The sequence below is a fragment of the Myotis yumanensis genome, unplaced genomic scaffold (genome assembly GCF_028538775.1).
Source record: "Myotis yumanensis isolate MYYU_CA2020_CCGP unplaced genomic scaffold, mMyoYum1.0.hap1 SCAF_2, whole genome shotgun sequence".
Taxonomy (NCBI): domain Eukaryota; kingdom Metazoa; phylum Chordata; class Mammalia; order Chiroptera; family Vespertilionidae; genus Myotis; species Myotis yumanensis.
This window is the reverse complement of record NW_027223753.1, coordinates 196,749,230-196,767,855: the sequence shown is the minus strand read 5'-3', so window position 1 is coordinate 196,767,855 and position 18,626 is coordinate 196,749,230. Positions and strand designations below refer to the sequence as shown.

The window sequence follows — 18,626 nt, the reverse complement described above, 5'->3', positions numbered from 1 at the left end:
CTTTTTCTTTTTGCTTCTATGCTATTGAAAACTTCCAAACCAGGTCCTTAAAAAAAAAATTGGAATTGTACAGTTAACATTTGTGCATTTCAGCAGGGGTTAAGGGGAGGGAGGGACGAGCATAGATGATTAGGGAAGTGGAACTACTTTGTATGATACCATACTGACTATAATGGCAGTCATATGTCATATATTTGTCCAAACCTGTAGCATATACAACGAGTCAACCCTAATGTAAACTATGAACTTTGGATGATAATGGTGTGTCAATGTAGCTTCATCAATTGTCACAAATGTACCACTCTGTGAGGGATGTTGATAATGGAGGAGGCAATGTATGAGTGGAGATGGGGAGGGGGGGGGCAGTTAATAATAATTATTCTCTGTACTTTCTGCTCAATTGTGCTGTGAACCTAAAACTGCTTTTTCCCCCTAAAACTTCTTTTTCAAAAAGGTCTACTTTTGCCGAAGCCGGTTTGGCTCAGTGGATGGAGCGTCGGCCTGCGGACTGAAGGGTCCGGGGTTCGATTCCGGTCGGGGGCATGTGCCTGGGTTGCGGGCACATCCCCAGTGGGGGATGTGCAGGAGGCGGCTGGTCGATGTTTCTCTCTCATCGATGTTTCTGGCTCTCTGTCTCTCTCCCTTCCTCTCTGTAAAAAATCAATAAAATATAAAAAAAAAAAAAAAAAAAGGTCTACTTTTAAAAATCTGTGCATTTCAAAATATGTAAATTTTATCTCATTAAAAAAGGAATTGTAAAAAAATACTTGCATGGGTGTTGGGGTGGTTGTTTGATAAATTAAGAATGGCAGATTATTACACTGACTGGGTAGCTCAATTAGTTAGAGCATCGTCCAGATACAGCAAGGTGTGAGTTCTATTCCTGGTCAGGGTACATATAAGAATCAAACAAAGATGCATAAATAAGTAGAACAACAAATCAATGTTTCTCTTGCTCTCTCTCCCATCCTTCCCTTCTAAAAAAAAAAAAAAAAAAAAAAAAAAGGAAAGAAAAGCAGATCATCAATGATTATTGATGTTTGCTGATATTGGGAGTTCATTATACCACTAGAGGCCCAGTGCATGAATTCGTGCATGGGTGGGATCAGGCAGGCAGGTGAGCTGTTAGGGGCAATCAAGCACGCAGGTGAGTGGTTAGGGGCGATCAGGCAGGCAGGCAGAGTGGTTAGGGGCAATCAAGCAGTCAGGCAGAGGGGTTGGGGCAATCAGGCAGGCAGGTGAGTGGTTAGTGGTGATCAGGCATGCAGGCAGGCAAGCGGTTAGGAGCCAGTGGTCCCAGATTGCGAGAGGGGTGTCTGACTGCCAGTTTAGGCCCGACCCCTAAACTGGCCTAAACTGGCAGTCGGACATTCCCCAAGGGGTCCAGGATTGTGAGAGGGTGCAGGCCAGGCTGAGGGACCCCTGCCCCCATGCATGAATTTCATGCACCGGGCCACTAGTGAAAAATAAGAACAAAACAAAACAAATAAAAGATAAATTGGTCAATAGCCATTTTTAGTTCTGTTATTCAACCTGTTTCAGAAAACAAAAACAAAACTGAACTACAAAAATATAGAATTTTACTGGAAGGATATTGCTGGCTTCCCAGAATCAGTGGAAGGCTAGGAGACCTGGCTTAGCAAAATCACAGAAACCAATGCAGCTCAAGGCTTGATATCAGAAGTTACAACTATGGATTTACAGAAAACTTTCCCCAAAACTGCTCCAATGCCAGGTCTGTGATCTTTGAGCTTTATGATTTTCCCTGGGCTGCATTACAAAAATTAATACCACCATCTAGTGGCCCCTTCCTAAATCTATGTGTGGTTGTATATTTCTTGACTGGGTTTCCAGTTCACTATCATCTGAATTATATCTTCTATATATTCCTCAGAATTTTTAATTGATTTGGTGGTGGTGGAGTCAGGTTTATTGAAGTATAATTTACATACAAGTAAAATTGTACACTAAGTAAAATTTTAGTGTACAGTTCTATGAATTTTGACAAATAAATGAGTAACCACCGCCACAATCAAGGTATGGAAGTTTCATTAGTCCAAACAATGCCCTTGTATTCCTTTGAAGTCAATCTCTCCACCCATCCTCCAGTCCCTGGCAACCATTGATTTGTTTTTTCCCCCTATAGTTTTGCCTTTTCTGAAATGTTATATAAATGAAATCATACACTGTGTAACCTTTTGAGTCTAGCTTCTTTCAGTGAGCATAATACATTGGGATTTATCCACGTTGTCACCTGATTGTTAATTCTCCCCCTCTACCACTGATGCCCCCACTTCTGTTTTTGTTTTCTCTCCCTTGGAATTCTGAGCTGACATATAGGCAATCTTGTTATCCTGAAACTGTGGTGATGAAGAGGCCATATAGAGGCAGAGATGTCAGATGGGCCGTAGCTTTTGCAGCCTCAGCTGCTTGAGTCTCCCAGTTCAGGTGTCAGAGATGTGAAGTAGGAAAGCCTTCAGATGATTCTTGCTTCCAGCCTTTGAGCCACTCTAGCTGAGGCCTAGTAGAGTCAGGCTCTGGGCTGTAGCACATCTACATTAGGGCAGAGAAGAGCTGCCCCTTGTCCAAACTATCGTAAAATAAAGCATTGTTTTAAGCCAGTAGGTTTTAGGGTGTTTATTACAAAGAAATAGATAACTGGAACAAATACAGGCCTGTTATTTTCTGGAATGTGCCTCCATTTGGGTTTACCTGATGTCTGCTTACAATCAGGTTACACATTTTAGGCAAGCACTGAAGTAATACTGTGTTCATCTCACTGTATTCATCAGATGACTCATGATGCTAATTTGTTCCACTGTTGTTGATGTTAACTTTGATCACTAGAATAAGGAGGTATCTTCAGGTTTCTTCACTGTAAAGTTACTCTTTTTCCTTAAATAATTAATGATTATTTTGTAGGGAGAGACTTTGGGACAATGTAAATAAAACCTCTTCTTGATCCAGCTTTCATTGATGAACTTTACCATCCATGTTTCTTGTCTAAATTTATTATTATTTCTTTGATGGTTGCAAAATGATTTTCTAATTCAATTGTTCCTTTGACTCTTATTAGTTGATATTCTATGATAAGGAGTTTCTCCCCATTTAATCATTCATTTCTTTCTTTATATAGTTACTAGAGTCCCGGTGCATAAAAATTCGTGCCTTCAGGGGGGTCCTTCAGCCCAGCCTGTGCCCTCTCACAGTCCAGGACCCCTTAGGGGATGTCCACCTGCTGGCTTAGGCCTGCTCCCCGGGGGATCGGGCCTAAACTGGCAGTCAGACATCCCTCTGGCAGCCCGGGAGCCCTTGGAGGATGTCCAACTGAAGGCAGGGAGCAGGCCTAAGCCACAGTTGGATATCCTTAGTGCTGCCTAGGAGGAGGGAGAGACTGCAGCCACTGCCACTGTGCTCACAGCCATCAGCCCTGCTTGTGGATGAGCGGAGCTCCCCCTGTGGAATGCACTGACCACCAGGGGGCAGCTCCTGCATTGAGCATCTGCCCCCTGGTGGTCAGTGCGCATCATAGCGACTGATCGTTCCTGGTGGTTCCCCCATTAGGGTCAATTTGCATATTATCCTTTTATCATATAGGATACAATGATGGATTCCTAACTGAATCAGCAGCTATAATCTGTTTACCATCACTTTTTTTTCGGATTAAAACATTTTGTCTCATTGATAAAGGAGGCTCCCCATAGGTTGTACTTTTATTGTTGATGAAACTGGTCTCTTTTATAGCTGAATGTCTTCAAAGGTCATCATCTCCCAGGAGGAAGCAGAAGCCTGAAGACTAAGGCTGTAAAGGAAGGACCAGATGTGATTTTAGGTGCTAATGCCAGAGGAGAAATGCCTGTGAGTACCTTTATTAGTATCATTGTTCTTTTTTTTTTTTTTAAATATATTTTATTGATTTTTTACAGAGAGGAAGGGAGAAGGACAGAGAGTTAGAAACATTGATGAGAGAAAGCATCGATCAGCTGCCTCCTGCACACTGCCCACTGGGGATTTGCCCGCAACCAAGGTACATGCCCTTGACCGGAATCAAACCTGGGACCCTTTAGTCCCCAGGTTGATGCTCTATCCAGTGAGCCAAACCAGCTAGGGCTCATTGTTGTTCTTATTAGGGCTCCAGTTACAAAATTCTGGTTACAACCTAATAAAGGACTTGTATCCAGAATATATAAAGAACTCTTATAACTCAATAATAAAACAACCCAGTAAAAATGAGCAAAATATTTGAAGAGACATCTCAGCAGAGATATAGATCACATACAAGTACATGATCATCGTTAGTCAACATCAGTGAGATACCATCACACACCTGCTTAAAGGCTACAATGAAGATCGAAGATATGTGTTGGCAAGGAGGTGGAGCACCTGAAACTCTCATACCCTGCTGGTGGGAATACAAACTGACTCAGCCCCTTTGGAATACAGTTTGGTATTTTCTTATGAAATTGTGTGTGTGTGTGTGCGCGCGCGCGCGCCATCACGATCTGTCCCACATTTGGCCAGTAAAAGTCCTCTCAAACTGACTCCTGTGTCCCTCTGACATGTCCCCATTATTCTTGAGTACTTCTTTACTTTCTGGCACACACAAACACACACAAAATGTTTCTGGTCATTTATCCTTGCCTCAGTCTTAAATCAGCCATTTCTCCCAAAAGCCCTGGTTCCTATTGCTGGAGAATGGTATTTAAAACCCAGTATCTGGGTGCTATGTTTGCTCATTGCTACTGGGATGATACTGCAGCCAGGGCTTTCTGTGGACAGAGACAAGTGAACAGGTAAATACAGTGGAGGGTGGTGAGTACTAGTGAAGGGAAAAGGGTTATGGGAGCACAAAAGAGAAAGATACATCTATCCCAAGACTGCAGAGTTGTGGGGAGGGGAACAGAACTATTCTAGACAGAAGATATTTAGGTTCAAAGGGCCCCAAATAGGAGAGAACATTTCATGTTTAAGGAAATAAAGCAGTTTAATATAGCTGTAGAGTACAGTGAGGAGAAAGTGGTAAAAGATCGGGCTACAAGATAAAAAGGGGCTGACCAAATCTCCAAGTACCAAGCAAGCAATGATAGAACTTAGTTTATCCTGATAGCAATGGGAAGCCATTAATAAGGGATACACGATTACATTTTATTTTTGAGCAGTTGTTCACAAATTTTAAAAAAACTCACATATCATCCTAAAAGGATTTTGAAACACTATGTACTTCCACATTTTAAGTTGACATCTAATATTTTTCATACATTTAAAAGTTATTTTTTTGTTAATGGGAGGTTTAAAATAATAAACATTTTGAAAGATGAAATGAGATGACTACAGATTACACCTGAAATAAATATTCAATGATACGATGCACACAAAATCTGGAATTATCTATCTATGGATTTTATGAATTGTTTCTTTAAAAATGTGTTAGTCCCAGAAACCTCACAATTACATTTACAAGAATCAGCATCACTATCCTGTGTTGCCTAAGTTGTTCTGAATTCAGGGCAATTTTTACCCTGAATAAAAATATGTATAAGGAAGGAAGATTTTACATGTTTAAGATGCTTTAACTAATCATTAAATGAAGTTCTTTGATTTCTACTTTACCCAAAGATAATGTAACAGGAACTGAATTTACCTTTCTGCCTGTAACAACCAAAAACTTCAGAGAAAATATCTACACTAATAAAAGAGAAACATGGTAATTAGCGTACGACCGCTACCCTTCCCATTGGCTAATCAGTGTATCCTTATGCAAATTAACTGTCAGCCAAGATAGCGGCTGGCAGCCATGCACTGAAGCGAGCAGGGAGGCTTGCTTCCTCCAGTGACTGCAGACTCCAACGTTCCCCGCCTAACTTGCCAGCCTCTCAGCTGCAACTCTAAGCAACTATTACTATGTTGCAAATAAGAAGCTAATCAAAACCCCAGAAACCGGCTTTCAGTCTGCCCCGGACCGCAACATTGTATCGATGTTTTCAGCAGCGAGGCCTCAGAGCTAAAGCTGGCCCAGAATAAAAAAAAAAAAAAAGAAAACAAGGAGTGGTTGGAAGCTTCAGTCACTCGCCAGCCGGAAAACAGCCCTCAGCCCTTCACCCAGACTGGCCAGGCACCCCAGTGGGGACCCCCACCCTGATCCAGGACACCCTTCAGGGCAAACCAGCCAGCCCCTACCCGTGCCCCAGGCCTCTATTCTATATAGTAAAAGGGTAATATGCCTCCCAGCACCGGAATCAGTGGAGCAGCGAGGGTCCCGGCACCGGGATCAGCGTGACCGGGGGCAGCGCCCAAACCCCCTGATCGCCCTGTGGCTCTGTGTGTGACAGGGGGCGGGGCCACAACCTCCCTATCCACCCTGCTCTGTTCGTGACAGGGGAAGGCGCCCCAACCCCCTGATCAGCCCTGCTCTGTGCCTGATAGGGGGGAGCTCCCCAATCCCCTGATTGCCCTGCGGCTCTGTGTGTGACAGGGTGCAGCACACCAAGCCCCTAATCGGCCCTGCTCTGTGTGTGACAGTGTGCGGCGCCCCAACCCCCCCCCCCCCCCCCCCCCCCCCGTCGGGACCTGCTCGGTGTGTGACAGGGTAGAGCCATAACCTCTCCATCGGCCCTGCCCTGAGTGTGACAGTGGCGGTGCCCCAACCCCCTGATCGGCCGGCTCTGTGGGTAATAGAGGGTGGCGCCCCAACCCCCCTCCACGGGCCTTGCTCTGTGTGTGACAGGGTAGAGCCATGACCTCCCCATTGGCCCTGCCCTGAGTGTGACAGGGTACAGCGCCCCAACCCCTTGATCCGCCCTGCTCTGTGTGTGACTGGGGGAGCTCCTCAACCCCCTGATCGGCCCTACTCTGTGCGTGACAGGGTACGGAGCCCCAACCCCCCTCATGGGCCCTACTCTGTGAGTGACAGGGGGCAGTGCCCCAACCCCCTGATGGGCCCTGCTCTGTGAGTGACAGGGGGCAGCGCCCCCACCCCCTGATGGGCCCTGCTCTGTGCGTGACAGGGGGTGGCACTGCAACCTCTCCATCGACCCTGCCTTGAGTGTGACAGGGGGTGGTGCCCCAAGCCCCCAATTGGCTCTACCCTGAGCGTGACTGAGAGTGGCATCGCAACCTCCCGATCCACCCTGCTCTGTGCATGACGGGGCGGCGCCCCAACTCCCCAATCGGCCCTGCTCTGAGCCTGACCAGGGGCTGCACTTAGGGATTGGGAGTGCCCTCTGCCACCCGGGAGCAGGCCTAAGCCAGCAGGTTGTTATCTCCCGAGGGGTCCCAGACTGCGAGAGGGCACAGGCCGGGCTGGGGGACCCGCCCCCCCAGTGCACAAATTTTTGTGCACTGGGCCTCTAGTACAAAATAATGGTTATAGAATACTGGATATCAAGCTTCAACGTGCAGTGACTCCTGAAAGACAGGAAACAAAAAGTCCTTCGGTTGATCTCTTACCCACCGCCCCCCCCCCCCCGCCCCTTCCCCAACCCTCCCTGCCTTCCCACTGGAGTTTGACAGTCTGTTCAATGCTGCTCTGCCTCTGTATCTATTTTTGTTCATCAGTTTATAAATGGTCTTTATTATCCATAAATGAATGAGATCATGTGGTAGCAAATGTTTTTATTTATTACCCAACCCGAAGTTAGCCTCTCAGGTGACCAAATTCATAACAATATCTCATCCTGATGGTGTCAGAGTAGTTGGAAGGTCTGCCATCCGTTCTCCACAAAGCAATCAGAATAAAAACATTGTTTGCTGTGCAAACTGAGTTCACGACTAGTCCCCTGGCCCAGCCGCTCCCAAACCTCTTCCCTTTTGGAAATTTTACCCCGTTGTGGAACTTTTGAGGGACGTAAGTGATCCAATCACACTTTGACATCCCTTGAGAGGTCACCACGAAAACTCCTTGGAGCAGCCCTGGCCTCCTTCAGGTTCCCAAACCTGTGATGAGGTTGCGCACTGGGGCCCACCTCTCTAATCTCCAACTCATCGGCGCCAGCGTCTCGCATTGGTCCGAGGCTGCAGGGATGCGGGAGAACAGTAAGGCGGCGGCGGCTTGGGTTTTGCTTGGGGGCGGGCCTTTACGGCGGGGGTGGAGCGGGGCGCCTCGGACCCCTTCTCCTCTGGCCCGCTGCCCCCGTGCGGGGGCGGGAGGGGCGGAGCCTTCCGGGCGCCGCGGGCTCCTCCTCCCAGGGGCGGGCGAAGCGCGTTCCTTTCCATGGGGGCGGGGCTTGGCGACGGGGGCGGAGCCAGGCACCTCAGGCCCCGCCTCCGTGGGCGGGCAGGCCGGAGACTGGGCGGGTTTATTCTCCGGAGCGCAGGCCTCGGCGGCCCTGCGGACCCGGAGGAGGGGCCGGGCGCTGAAAGCCCCGCCTCTGGAAGCCGCTGTTTTAGCCGCGGAGCGTTGGGGGCTGCCCACAACTCGGTGGCCCAGCCAAACGGGCTCTGGCTCCTCCCAGTGGCCGGCCGGGGCGGAAGCAGGAGGCGGGGTAGCGTGTGCGCGGCCGGTCTCTTCTCCCGCGGCGCTGGGGCCCGCGCTCCGCCGCTGCTGGATCCAGCGCTTCGCCGGCGGCCAGTTTCTCCCCGCGCCCGCCCGCTCATCCACCAGGCCTTTCTCTCCGTCGCGGCCCGCGGCGTCCACCCGGCCGGCCCTCTCCCGCCCCGTCTCCTACTCTGCCCGCCGCGGCCCCGGCCCCGATGGCTCTGTGCAACGGAGACTCCAAGGTCAGTCTCTGGCGTGGGGTCCCCGCCTCGCCGCCTCCGGACGAAGGCGAGACTCAGGGGCCGCGAAGCTACGCCGCGGGGCCCTTCCGCGCCCCCTCACCCCAACCCGTTTGCGCAGCCCTGCGGCCGGGGCAGCGGCGCGTCGGGGAGGCACCGGTCGGGGCCTGTGGCGTGCTTTCTCCTGGAGAGGGGCAGGTGCTTTGTTGATTTCGTCTGCGTGTCGGGGTTCCTGCGCCCGCTGGGCTCCGGGCGTCGGGGAGGGCGTCAGTCCCCCGCGGCCGCACCGCCGGCCCCGGCCTCCCCGCGTCTCTGTGGGGCGCCGGTCCGCGGAGCGCGGTCCGAGGGTGGGGGTAGGGAGGCGAGCGGGTGTGTGTGTGTGTGTGGGGGGGGGCTTTCTCAGCCCGCATCCCGTCCCTTCAGGAGGATGGGGGCCTTTGTGGCGATCCCGGGGCCCGCTCGGGCCTCGCGTGCGGGGATCGAGCTGGGCTATCCCCTCGTCTTCCCGCCACCCCCGTTTCCCGCCTGCCCTCGGTGGGGCCCATCCCGCCCCCCACGCCAGCCTCAGGGTCGGCGGCGGCGAGGCCGGCCCTCGGTGCAGCCGTGCGACCGCTGCCCCCCCCGCCCCCCACCTCCCCGACGGGTGGCCCGAGGGTCGCGCACCCCGTTCCCCTCCCCCACCCTCCGAGGGATGGAGCGTTTCCAGCCCCGCCCCGCCCCGCGGGCGCGCTCCCTACGGTACAGGTTCCTCCGGCGGCCGGACGGGCTCCCGCCGCGGAGAGCGGTCCCTGGGATGCGGGCCCCCGCCCCCGCGCCGGCAGGCAGGGGAAGCCGGGAGTCCCGGCAGCGGGAAAAGTTGCTAACTCGGCGCGGGGAGAGCGCGTTGGGGCCCGGCGGCGCTGCTCGCCACCCCCGGCTCACTTTTCTCTACCTTCACGCGCCTCGCTCGCGAATCAAGCGCCTTCGCTTTCATTTCGGGGTTACGGTGTAAGTTGGCGCGGAACCCTCGCCGACCCTCCCCGGAGTCAGGTTCATCCGCGGGAACCGGCGTGGTGTGGAACTGCGATTTCCCTGAGCAGGTGTGCCCCCCTCCCCTGCCCGCTGTTGAGGTCCTGGCTTGAAGGACTCACTCCATTACATGTCATGCAGGTGTGTGGAGTTTTAAAGGTCAGGTGTGAACGGGGGTGGAGGGGGGGGTGTCAGGTGGTACTGTCTTACTCAGGCTGTGTTCTCTGACCGAGGTGATGCCTGAGTGTCACACTGGCATCGGTTCTCAACCTGTGGGTCGCGACCCCTTTGGGGGTTGAACGACCCTTTCACAGGGGTCGCCTAAGACCATTGGAAAACACATATATAATTTCATATTGTTTTTATGCTTTAATTATGTTCAATTTGTAACAATGAAAATACATCCTGCATATCAGATATTTACATTACGATTCATAACAGTTGCAACATTACAGTTATGAAGTAGCAACGAAAATAATTTTATGGTTGGGGGTCCCACAACATGAGGAACTGTATTTAAAGGGCCAGAAGGTTGAGAACCACTGTGTGACTAGTGGGTCCTCTCCGTGAATGCTTGCTTAGCATTTGGTAAGCATTCAGGTGGTGTTGGTTGAACAGATGAGTCAGGTTGTACAGCAGCTGATACATACTCTTTTCAGACTGAGGAAACTGACGCTCAGACTCGTTAGAGCTCTTTCTCAGGATGAAATAGGTGAATGAAGACACTCGAACCCTTAGTTTCTGACCTTAGAATGAAACCTCGGCGTACAGCTCTTTCCTGTACACTAGGTAACAGAGCATTTTTCTTCCCTTGTATTTTGAGCCCTTACAACTCATTGGCAAGATTCAGCTTTGTCCTGGTAGAGGAAATGACGGTGTTACTAGAAGGACCCAAACCTCCTTTTGCAAAGTACTGGTTTGTGGTGATTTGAGAAGAGCATTTTTACAAAATTAAGTAACAGAAGAAAGTTCAAGATTCAGTTTCCAAACTACTTTATCTGTCTCAGGAATATAGAATATACACTTTCTTCCTAGATGCTATTTTTTTTTTCAACTTGAATTTTAAAGAGTATCAGGTGAATTGTTGATTAAGTTTTTTTATTTCAAGCTCCTTTATGTTTTATAACAATCAGGTGTGCGTGTGTGTGTGCGTGTGTGTTTTTAACTGTACTAATTAGATATGGACTGAATTGGAAGCATTTTCAAGAGGCATGGAAATAACATATTTCATCAAATCTATGATTATGTCACATACTCCTAAGTGGCGGGGGAGAGGGGCAACAATTAAACCACGATATGTCATTGATCATAGGAAACATTTCAAGTGAAGAGATGTTTAAGTATGGGAAATATGAGTAATAAGGTAAGTGAAATGACATATTCCTAAGAGATGCACCTGGAAATCTGAGTAGGCATCCTCTTTCCATAGCTTGCCACTGGACCACCTCTCCCTCTGGAGTAAAATACAAATACTGGACCACGCTTACTTTGTACATCTGTTGTGTCTCTGATAGTTGTGTGTAAATCCTAGTTCATAAAGGGAGGAGAGAACTGATTTTGATTCCTATTCTGGTGTATTTCAATTTTTATCAGGAATTTCTAGAATGACTTTTCTTTTTTACATGATAGAAATTCAGGAGAGATCTAAAATCTGTAAAAGCATTTGGACTGTTTTCATTAGTCTTGTCCATCTAGAGCAGTGGTCCTCAAACTTTTTAAACAGGGGGCCAGTTCACTGTCCCTCAGACCGTTGGAGGGCCGGACTATAGTTTAAAAAAAAACTATGAACAAATTCCTATGCACACTGCACATATCTTATTTTGAAGTAAAAAAACAAAACGGGAACAAATACAATATTTGTATTTGCATGTGGCCCGCAGGCTGTAGTTTCAGGATCCCTGATCTAGAGTATTATTTTAGAGCTGGAAAGGACCTTTATGTGTTCCAGCTTCATATGCCGAAAAAACAGCTGGGACTTAAAACCTGGTTGTTGTTTTTTTTGTTTGTTTTCAGGGCTACTTTGGTTAACTACTCAAGATAAATTTTTGTTTCTTTAACAGATGTTATTTAAAGATCTTAAAGTAAACAAAAACATAGGCCTAGTCAGTAATTCTTTTTTAAAAAAATATATTTTTATTGATTTCAGAGAGGGAGAGAGAGAGAGAGAAACATCAATGATGAGAGAGAATCATTGATTGGCTGCCTTCTGCACACCCCTTACTGGGGAATCGAGCCTGCAACCCGGGCATGTGCCCTTGATCAGAATTGAGCCCTGGACCCTTCAGTCTACAGGCCGACGCTCTATCCCAGGGGTGGGCAAACTTTTTTACTCGAGGGCCACAATGGGTTCTTAAAGTGGACCGGAGGGCCGGAACAAAAGCATGGATGGAGTGTTTGTGTGAACTAATATAAATTCAAAGTAAACATCATTACATAAAAGGGTACGGTCTTTTTTTTTTTAGTTTTATTCATTTCAAATGGGCCGGATCTGGCCTGCGGGCCGTAGTTTGCCCACGGCTGCTCTATCCCCTGAGCCAAACCAGCCAGGGGTTAGTAATTCTTTAAAAAATGTTCACAACTATTCAGTGTTGTATATGAATAGAATGTATGCCAAGTATTAGATGTAATAACTTTTTCAATTTTATTAAAGTAGGATTAATGGTCTTTGGGCTACTTGTCAAGTTTCCCACATTTTGGTCCTATGCAAACTTCAGACTCTTGTTTGCTTGGAGTAGAAGTGGGCTTTGCCTCACCATCTTCACTGAAATATTAACTATGTTATTATAAATTAAAGTTGGATTAAAGTTGTTTTATAAATACTTATTGATGTTAAAAATTTAAATTTGGCACTTTAAGTATAAGTTTTTGTACTTGAATGGGAAGAAGACCTGAATTTTTATCTGGGATGTATTGAGAATTGTCATTTGATAATCCTATAGTACATTTTTTCAGAGGTCAAAGATGGTTTGTTTGTTTTCTTTGCTTCAGATTTTGTTCTGTTAAAATATTAATCTAGAATGGAAGAGCTGTTGCAGACAAAAGGAATGGTTTATGGTTTTTATTGTTTTCTGTTCTTAGACTTGAAAGGTTTTGAAATTCCTCTAGGAGCTTCAGATGACCTTGCCTTTAGTGTAGGCCAACTTGTCTCTTAAGGAAAATAATTGTCTTTCAAGAATTTTAAAAAATATTTAGGCTTGTCCTATACTGTTCAAATATATTTCTTACTGGTTTTTTTTAGGCCATTTAATGAATTATATTCCAAAAGATGCTGTTGGATGTAGTAAATAATTGTTTGCTATCCACAATGATAAAAATTTCCTCCATTATGGTATTTACTATTTTCATGATTCCTACAAACCTAAACTCTATTTAGATGCTCAAAATGAATGAAATCCTCTGGGTTAATACATAATTCTGAAACACTTTGTGAAACAACAAATATAAAGTAATTGTTTCATAGGATTTTGAATCTTTGTATAGCATATATAATTCTGGGTTGTGTAGAGTATTCTTTTTCCATGCTTATTGTGGAATAGAGATGTTTTTGTGTTTGCTCAAGAATCACAGTGGTTCCAAAAATAGGTTTATTTTAGTAATAATGTGAGATGAGTTGATATGCTTGTTGGTGGACCCTTGTCATGGCTTTGGGTTCTCGGTTTGAGGACCCAGGAAATGCTTTATGTAGTTATGTCTACATATTGCCTAACAGAGTCCATTATAATGTGATAGGGAATATAAAGGGTTTCATTAATAGTAGTGTGATTATATATTCTCTGTCTAAACTGGGGCACTTGATCCTAAAAGGAGGTGCTAAAATAAGTTGAATTTCTAATAACTTAATTTTATAATTGCTGTAAAATAATGTTACCAAACACATAAAGCTATTTTTAGGTATTTGATAAGAAAACCTTTATCAATTTGTCTGTGAGGTACAGTATCCTGTCCAGCACATCTTGGGCTCACCAGGCCTACCTCTCTAGAGGTAATGACCAGTGCCTCTTTCTAGTTTCTCTTCCCTGATGTCTTTCCTTCATTAGTTACCCCTTAAAAAAAAGATAAGTATGCATTTATATTGAAATAAATAGTAAAACTACTATTTAGTATAGTATAACTTAAAACATTAGAAACATTAAAAATTGCTGTTTCTTTGTAAAAAAATTATCAAGAATGAGTGTTGTCTTTCCCTTCACATCTTTTCTATGCTTTGATGGCTTTCAACATGCTATACCCTTTGCATGTTGAATGTCATGAAATATCTCCAAGAATTACTTTAATTTGAAGTATTTTCCTGGAGTCACTTCCTCTGGGACATCCTTTTCATCACAGAGACTTTTCTCATTGATGCTGATAAGTTTGCTTTTGCCAAGTTCCTCTGACTGCACAGTCTAGAAGTGCTCAAACTGCAACCATGTCATCATTGCCACAGCCAACTATTTCTTCTGTAACTGCATTTACATTGGATTAGAATTTCACTTCTAGCATATCACTTTTCATGTTTTTGCTACACCTTCATCTTTGTTGTTAAGTTTCCACTTTGGATTATCCATATGTTATAATGTCATATGGATTTATCACTGGGTGTCAAGAAGGTAACCACTTATACTTTTGTCTGTTTGTTGTACAGTGACCAATTACCAACAGATTTTGAAAGAAGGGACGTGATTGGTCACTGATAAAGATGTTTATCTGTCGTTTATGTGATGATTTGCGGACTGAAGAACTGGCATTGAAGTTTGTACTCTATCTACTCACAGTTGATATGTTAATGAAATTTGAGCCATGTTTTTGGGGGCTAATCTTAGTTAAACCTTGGAATAAAACATGATAACAAATTTGTGCATATCAGAATCATGCAAAGTGAAAACTGCCTGTAATGTGAAAAAAACAAACAGATTGAACTTGGATTTGGTGAAAAATGTGAAGGTGATAATGAGACTGAATGGCATAGTGGTCTTTCGAAAATACTTTATTCTTTCTTTTTTCTTCACTTAAAAATATGTATGGAGATGCATATAGATTAATTGAAAAGAACAACAGTATTAATGAATCCAAAGCAGGGTTTTATTTTTTATTTATTTATTTATTTATTTATTTTATTTTTTCCAGTGGGGTGGTGGGGGTTTGCCTGGGCTGGGAAAGGATGGGGGAGGGGATCAAATGGGAAAAAAGGAGATATAGGTAAAACTTTAGACAATAAAAGAAAAATAGTTTATTCTTTACCAAAAAAATAGATTAAGATTAAGGGATTGTAGATATATTCCTTAAAGTGCATTGTGTGTGTGTTTGTGTTTGTATGTGTGAAGGCAAAGGTCTGGAAGGAAAAAAGTTTTAGTATTTCTTGCACTAATATATTCTGTAAACTGCTTCTTTCTGTGACCTGATTTTTCTACATTGCTCAGTATTCCTAATTAAAACCATATTTATGATCTGAGTAATTCTTTCTGGCCTGTGATTGGCCTTTTGCAAATCCTCCTCTGTAGATGGTTGTGATCATTGCTTTTTTTCATTACTGTAGCAGAAATGTTAGTGGTGTTGCCCTAACCAGCGGTTCTCAACCTGTGGGTCGCGACCCCTTTGGCAGTCGAATGACCCTTTCACAGGAGTCGCCTAAGACCATCCTGCATATCAGATATTTACATTACGATTCATAACAGTAGCAACATTACAGTTATGAAGTAGCAACGAAAATAATTTTATGGTTGGGTCACAACATTGAGGAACTGTATTTAAAGGGCCAGAAGGTTGAGAACCACTGTGCCTAACCGGTTTGGCGCAGTGGATAGAGCGTCGGCCTGCAGACTGAAGGGTCCCAGGTTCGATTCCAGTCAAGGGCACGTACCTTGGTTGCCAACACATCCCCAGTAGGGTGTGTGCAGGAGGCAGCTGATCGATGTTTCTCTCTCATCAGTGTTTCTAACTCTATCTCTCTCCCTTCCTCTCTGTAAAAAAATCAATAAAATATATATTTTTTAAAAAAGAAGTGTTAGTGGTGTTATGAGATCTGCATTTATTTTTTCATGTGAAGGAAAAGGATTATACAAGGGCCAAAAAGACTAACTTACACTTTTTTTAATGTGCAAATTTTACAACTGGAGGCGGGAAAAACTCAAAATATGTTTATTGTATACATGTAGAACATACCAAAGAACATAGAGGGCAATATTTAAGATCGCCTAAAGTGCTATCACTCAGATACAACCTCTGTTAATACTTTGGTGTATATCTGTTTAGACTTTTTTTTCATACATGCACACATACACTATTGTGTTTTACAACATATTTAAAAATGAAACCATAGTGTATATGCTTCCTCCAAGTGGATTTCCAGTGTATTTACACATTTTAAAAGCTTTTTCATAAGTTCAAATATTCAGAACAGCTAGAGACTAGACTAAAATGAATGTACCTATCAGTCATTTTTTTTTTTTAGTCTTCACCCAAGGTATGTTTTTATTGATTTGAGAGAGAGGGAGGGGAAAAGAGAGACATCAGTGTGAGAGAAACAGCGATTGTTTCCCATCTGTGCTCCGACTGGGGATCTATCCTGCAACCTAGGTTTAGGTATGTGCCCTGACCGGGAATCCAGTCCACAGCTTTTTAGTGTACAGGATGATGCTCCAGCCAACTAAGTTACTCGGCCAGGGCACTATCACCTGACTGATTTCAGTACATAAGCAGTCATGTTTTATCCATACCCACCTGCACTTGCATTCTTTTGTACCCAGTTCCAGGAAAATATTTCAGCACACAGAGTTAATTTTATGTTTTGCCAGACTGCCTCCCAGAAAAGTGTCAATATTCTACACAGAGATAAGATTTTTAAAAAAACCTTTAAAATTTTTATTGTTATGGGTAGATGCATATATATCATTTTCCTAATAAAGAGAGTTTGGGCATGCTTATACTCTGGCATCAAATTTTACAGTTTCTCATCAGTACATCCATCATAAGAAAGCCGTGAGTACCAAGTAGGGTCACCATATAATTTATTGTCCAATTGGATGCTTTTGAGATTTGAAAGAGGCATTATTAATAATGCCAGTATAACAGACATAAATCAGGACTATATTTGGCACGACTGGATTGTATGCTTACCATATTATTAGATAATACATGTAGGATGGTCTATACATAAAGTGACTATATCATATAGTCAGTAAAGGGTAGCTTTTATTAAAGTGTTTATGTATGCTGGTATATGGATATGTATGAAAATCTTCACTTTAAAAGAAGTGTTTTGAATTGGCAACTTAGAAAGTTCTAAGTTAACAGTTTTTGTTTCTGTGTGTTTTTGGAGTTGACTGTGACAACTGTTTCTTAAAGTAGCTTTAATTTTCATAATTAAGACGTTTGTATTAATATTTGCAGCTGGAGAATGCTGGAGGAGACATTAAGGATGGCTGCCACCACTATGAAGGAGCTGTGGTCATTCTGGATGCTGGTGCTCAGTACGGGAAAGTCATAGATCGAAGAGTGAGGGAACTGTTTGTGCAGTCGGAACTCTTCCCATTGGAAACACCAGCATTTGCTATAAAAGAGCATGGATTCCGGTAGACTTTTTTCTTATGTTTTTCTGAGAATCTTGAGCATACATTTTAGGGTATTTTATTATTAACTTGCTTGGGCACTGCATTTCTTTTAAATGAATATATGACATGGAATGGTTTTACAAGAAATTTCCCATGGTTCGGATTTTAAAAAAAGGAAATATTTAAGTTTTTCAGTTAAAAAGATTACCTTAACTTTAATTGCACAGTCATGAGAAAGGGAGAGAGGAGAGAGAGAGAGAGAGAGAGAGAGAAACATCAATGATGAGAGAGAATCATTGATTGGCTGCCTCCTGCACATTCTCTACCGGGGATCGAGCCCACAACCCGACATGTGTCCCTGACTGAAATTGAACCTGGGACCCTTCAGTCCACAGGCTGAGGCTCTATTCACTGAGCCAAAACAGCTAGGGCAGGATTTGCATTTGAATGTTTTATCCTATATAATAAAAGGTTAATATGCAAATTGACCTCCCCTTGACTGGGAGTTTGACCAGGAGGCGGGGGGGGGGGGGCGGGGGGCGGCCCGCCAACCGCATGTGGTCCCTCCCCCGGCCCTACCCATGCATGAATTTGTGCACTGGGCCTCTAGTGTTTTATAAGATTACTGGGTTAGACTATGTAAGGCTATTGTGGTCATTCATTCATTGATCCCAGAGCATTTCATCAAAGGACAATATACAGTGGCTAGAATACTTAAATGAGAAGAATTCTGTGCACAGAATTTTGCTTCCTATGCCAAGAAACTAATTTCTATAAGATGAAGATTTCTTAAGTCTTATATAAGGGCTAATTCCACAGCTTGTACTCTTAGAACTAGTCCAAATGACAGCAAACACACACACGCAAACACACACACACACACACACACACACACACACACACACTATGTTTCTTCCTTAAACAGCTATTTCTGGTTAATTCTATGCCTTTTCTTATTAAAGGGTTGGGAAATGTCTGGCCGGGCCATATAAGGCCTGAAAAATCATTTAGTCTGGCCCTGCCAACGCATTAGGGGTGAGTTAACCAAATATAGCAGGCTAATTTTTAAGTTGATAATTTTGTATGGCCCATAAATGATGTTATAAATATCCAAATGGCCCTTGGCAGAAGAAAGGTTCCCCACCCTTGCATTAAGCTAGTACTCTTTCTTATCCAGAAGTAAGCAACTGCAGTTTATATCCTTAATTGGCTTTTAAATGTTAATGCTATGTTTTTTTCAAAAATTAATTTTTTCTTAAAACTATTTTAAGAGCAAAAAATTCACATTTAAAGACTTCAAAGACATGTATACATTATCCTGTGATTCTTGTTTCTGAATTATACTGAATTGGAAATCTGAAAAGGCAGGTTTACCTA

The 18,626-nt window shown here is 44.4% G+C and overlaps 1 protein-coding gene across 1 annotated transcript in view; it reads left to right on the top strand.

The window, feature by feature from the left end:
- Nucleotides 1–8,512: 8,512 nt before the first annotated feature.
- Nucleotides 8,513–18,626, top strand: part of GMPS (guanine monophosphate synthase) — a 53,674-nt gene continuing 43,560 nt past the window's right edge. Inside the window, exons 1-2 of the mRNA XM_070406936.1 lie at nucleotides 8,513–8,715; nucleotides 17,089–17,270. Coding sequence (XP_070263037.1) covers nucleotides 8,689–8,715; nucleotides 17,089–17,270 — 209 coding nt within the window. The 5' untranslated portion in view covers nucleotides 8,513–8,688. The remainder of the gene's footprint in view (nucleotides 8,716–17,088; nucleotides 17,271–18,626) is intronic.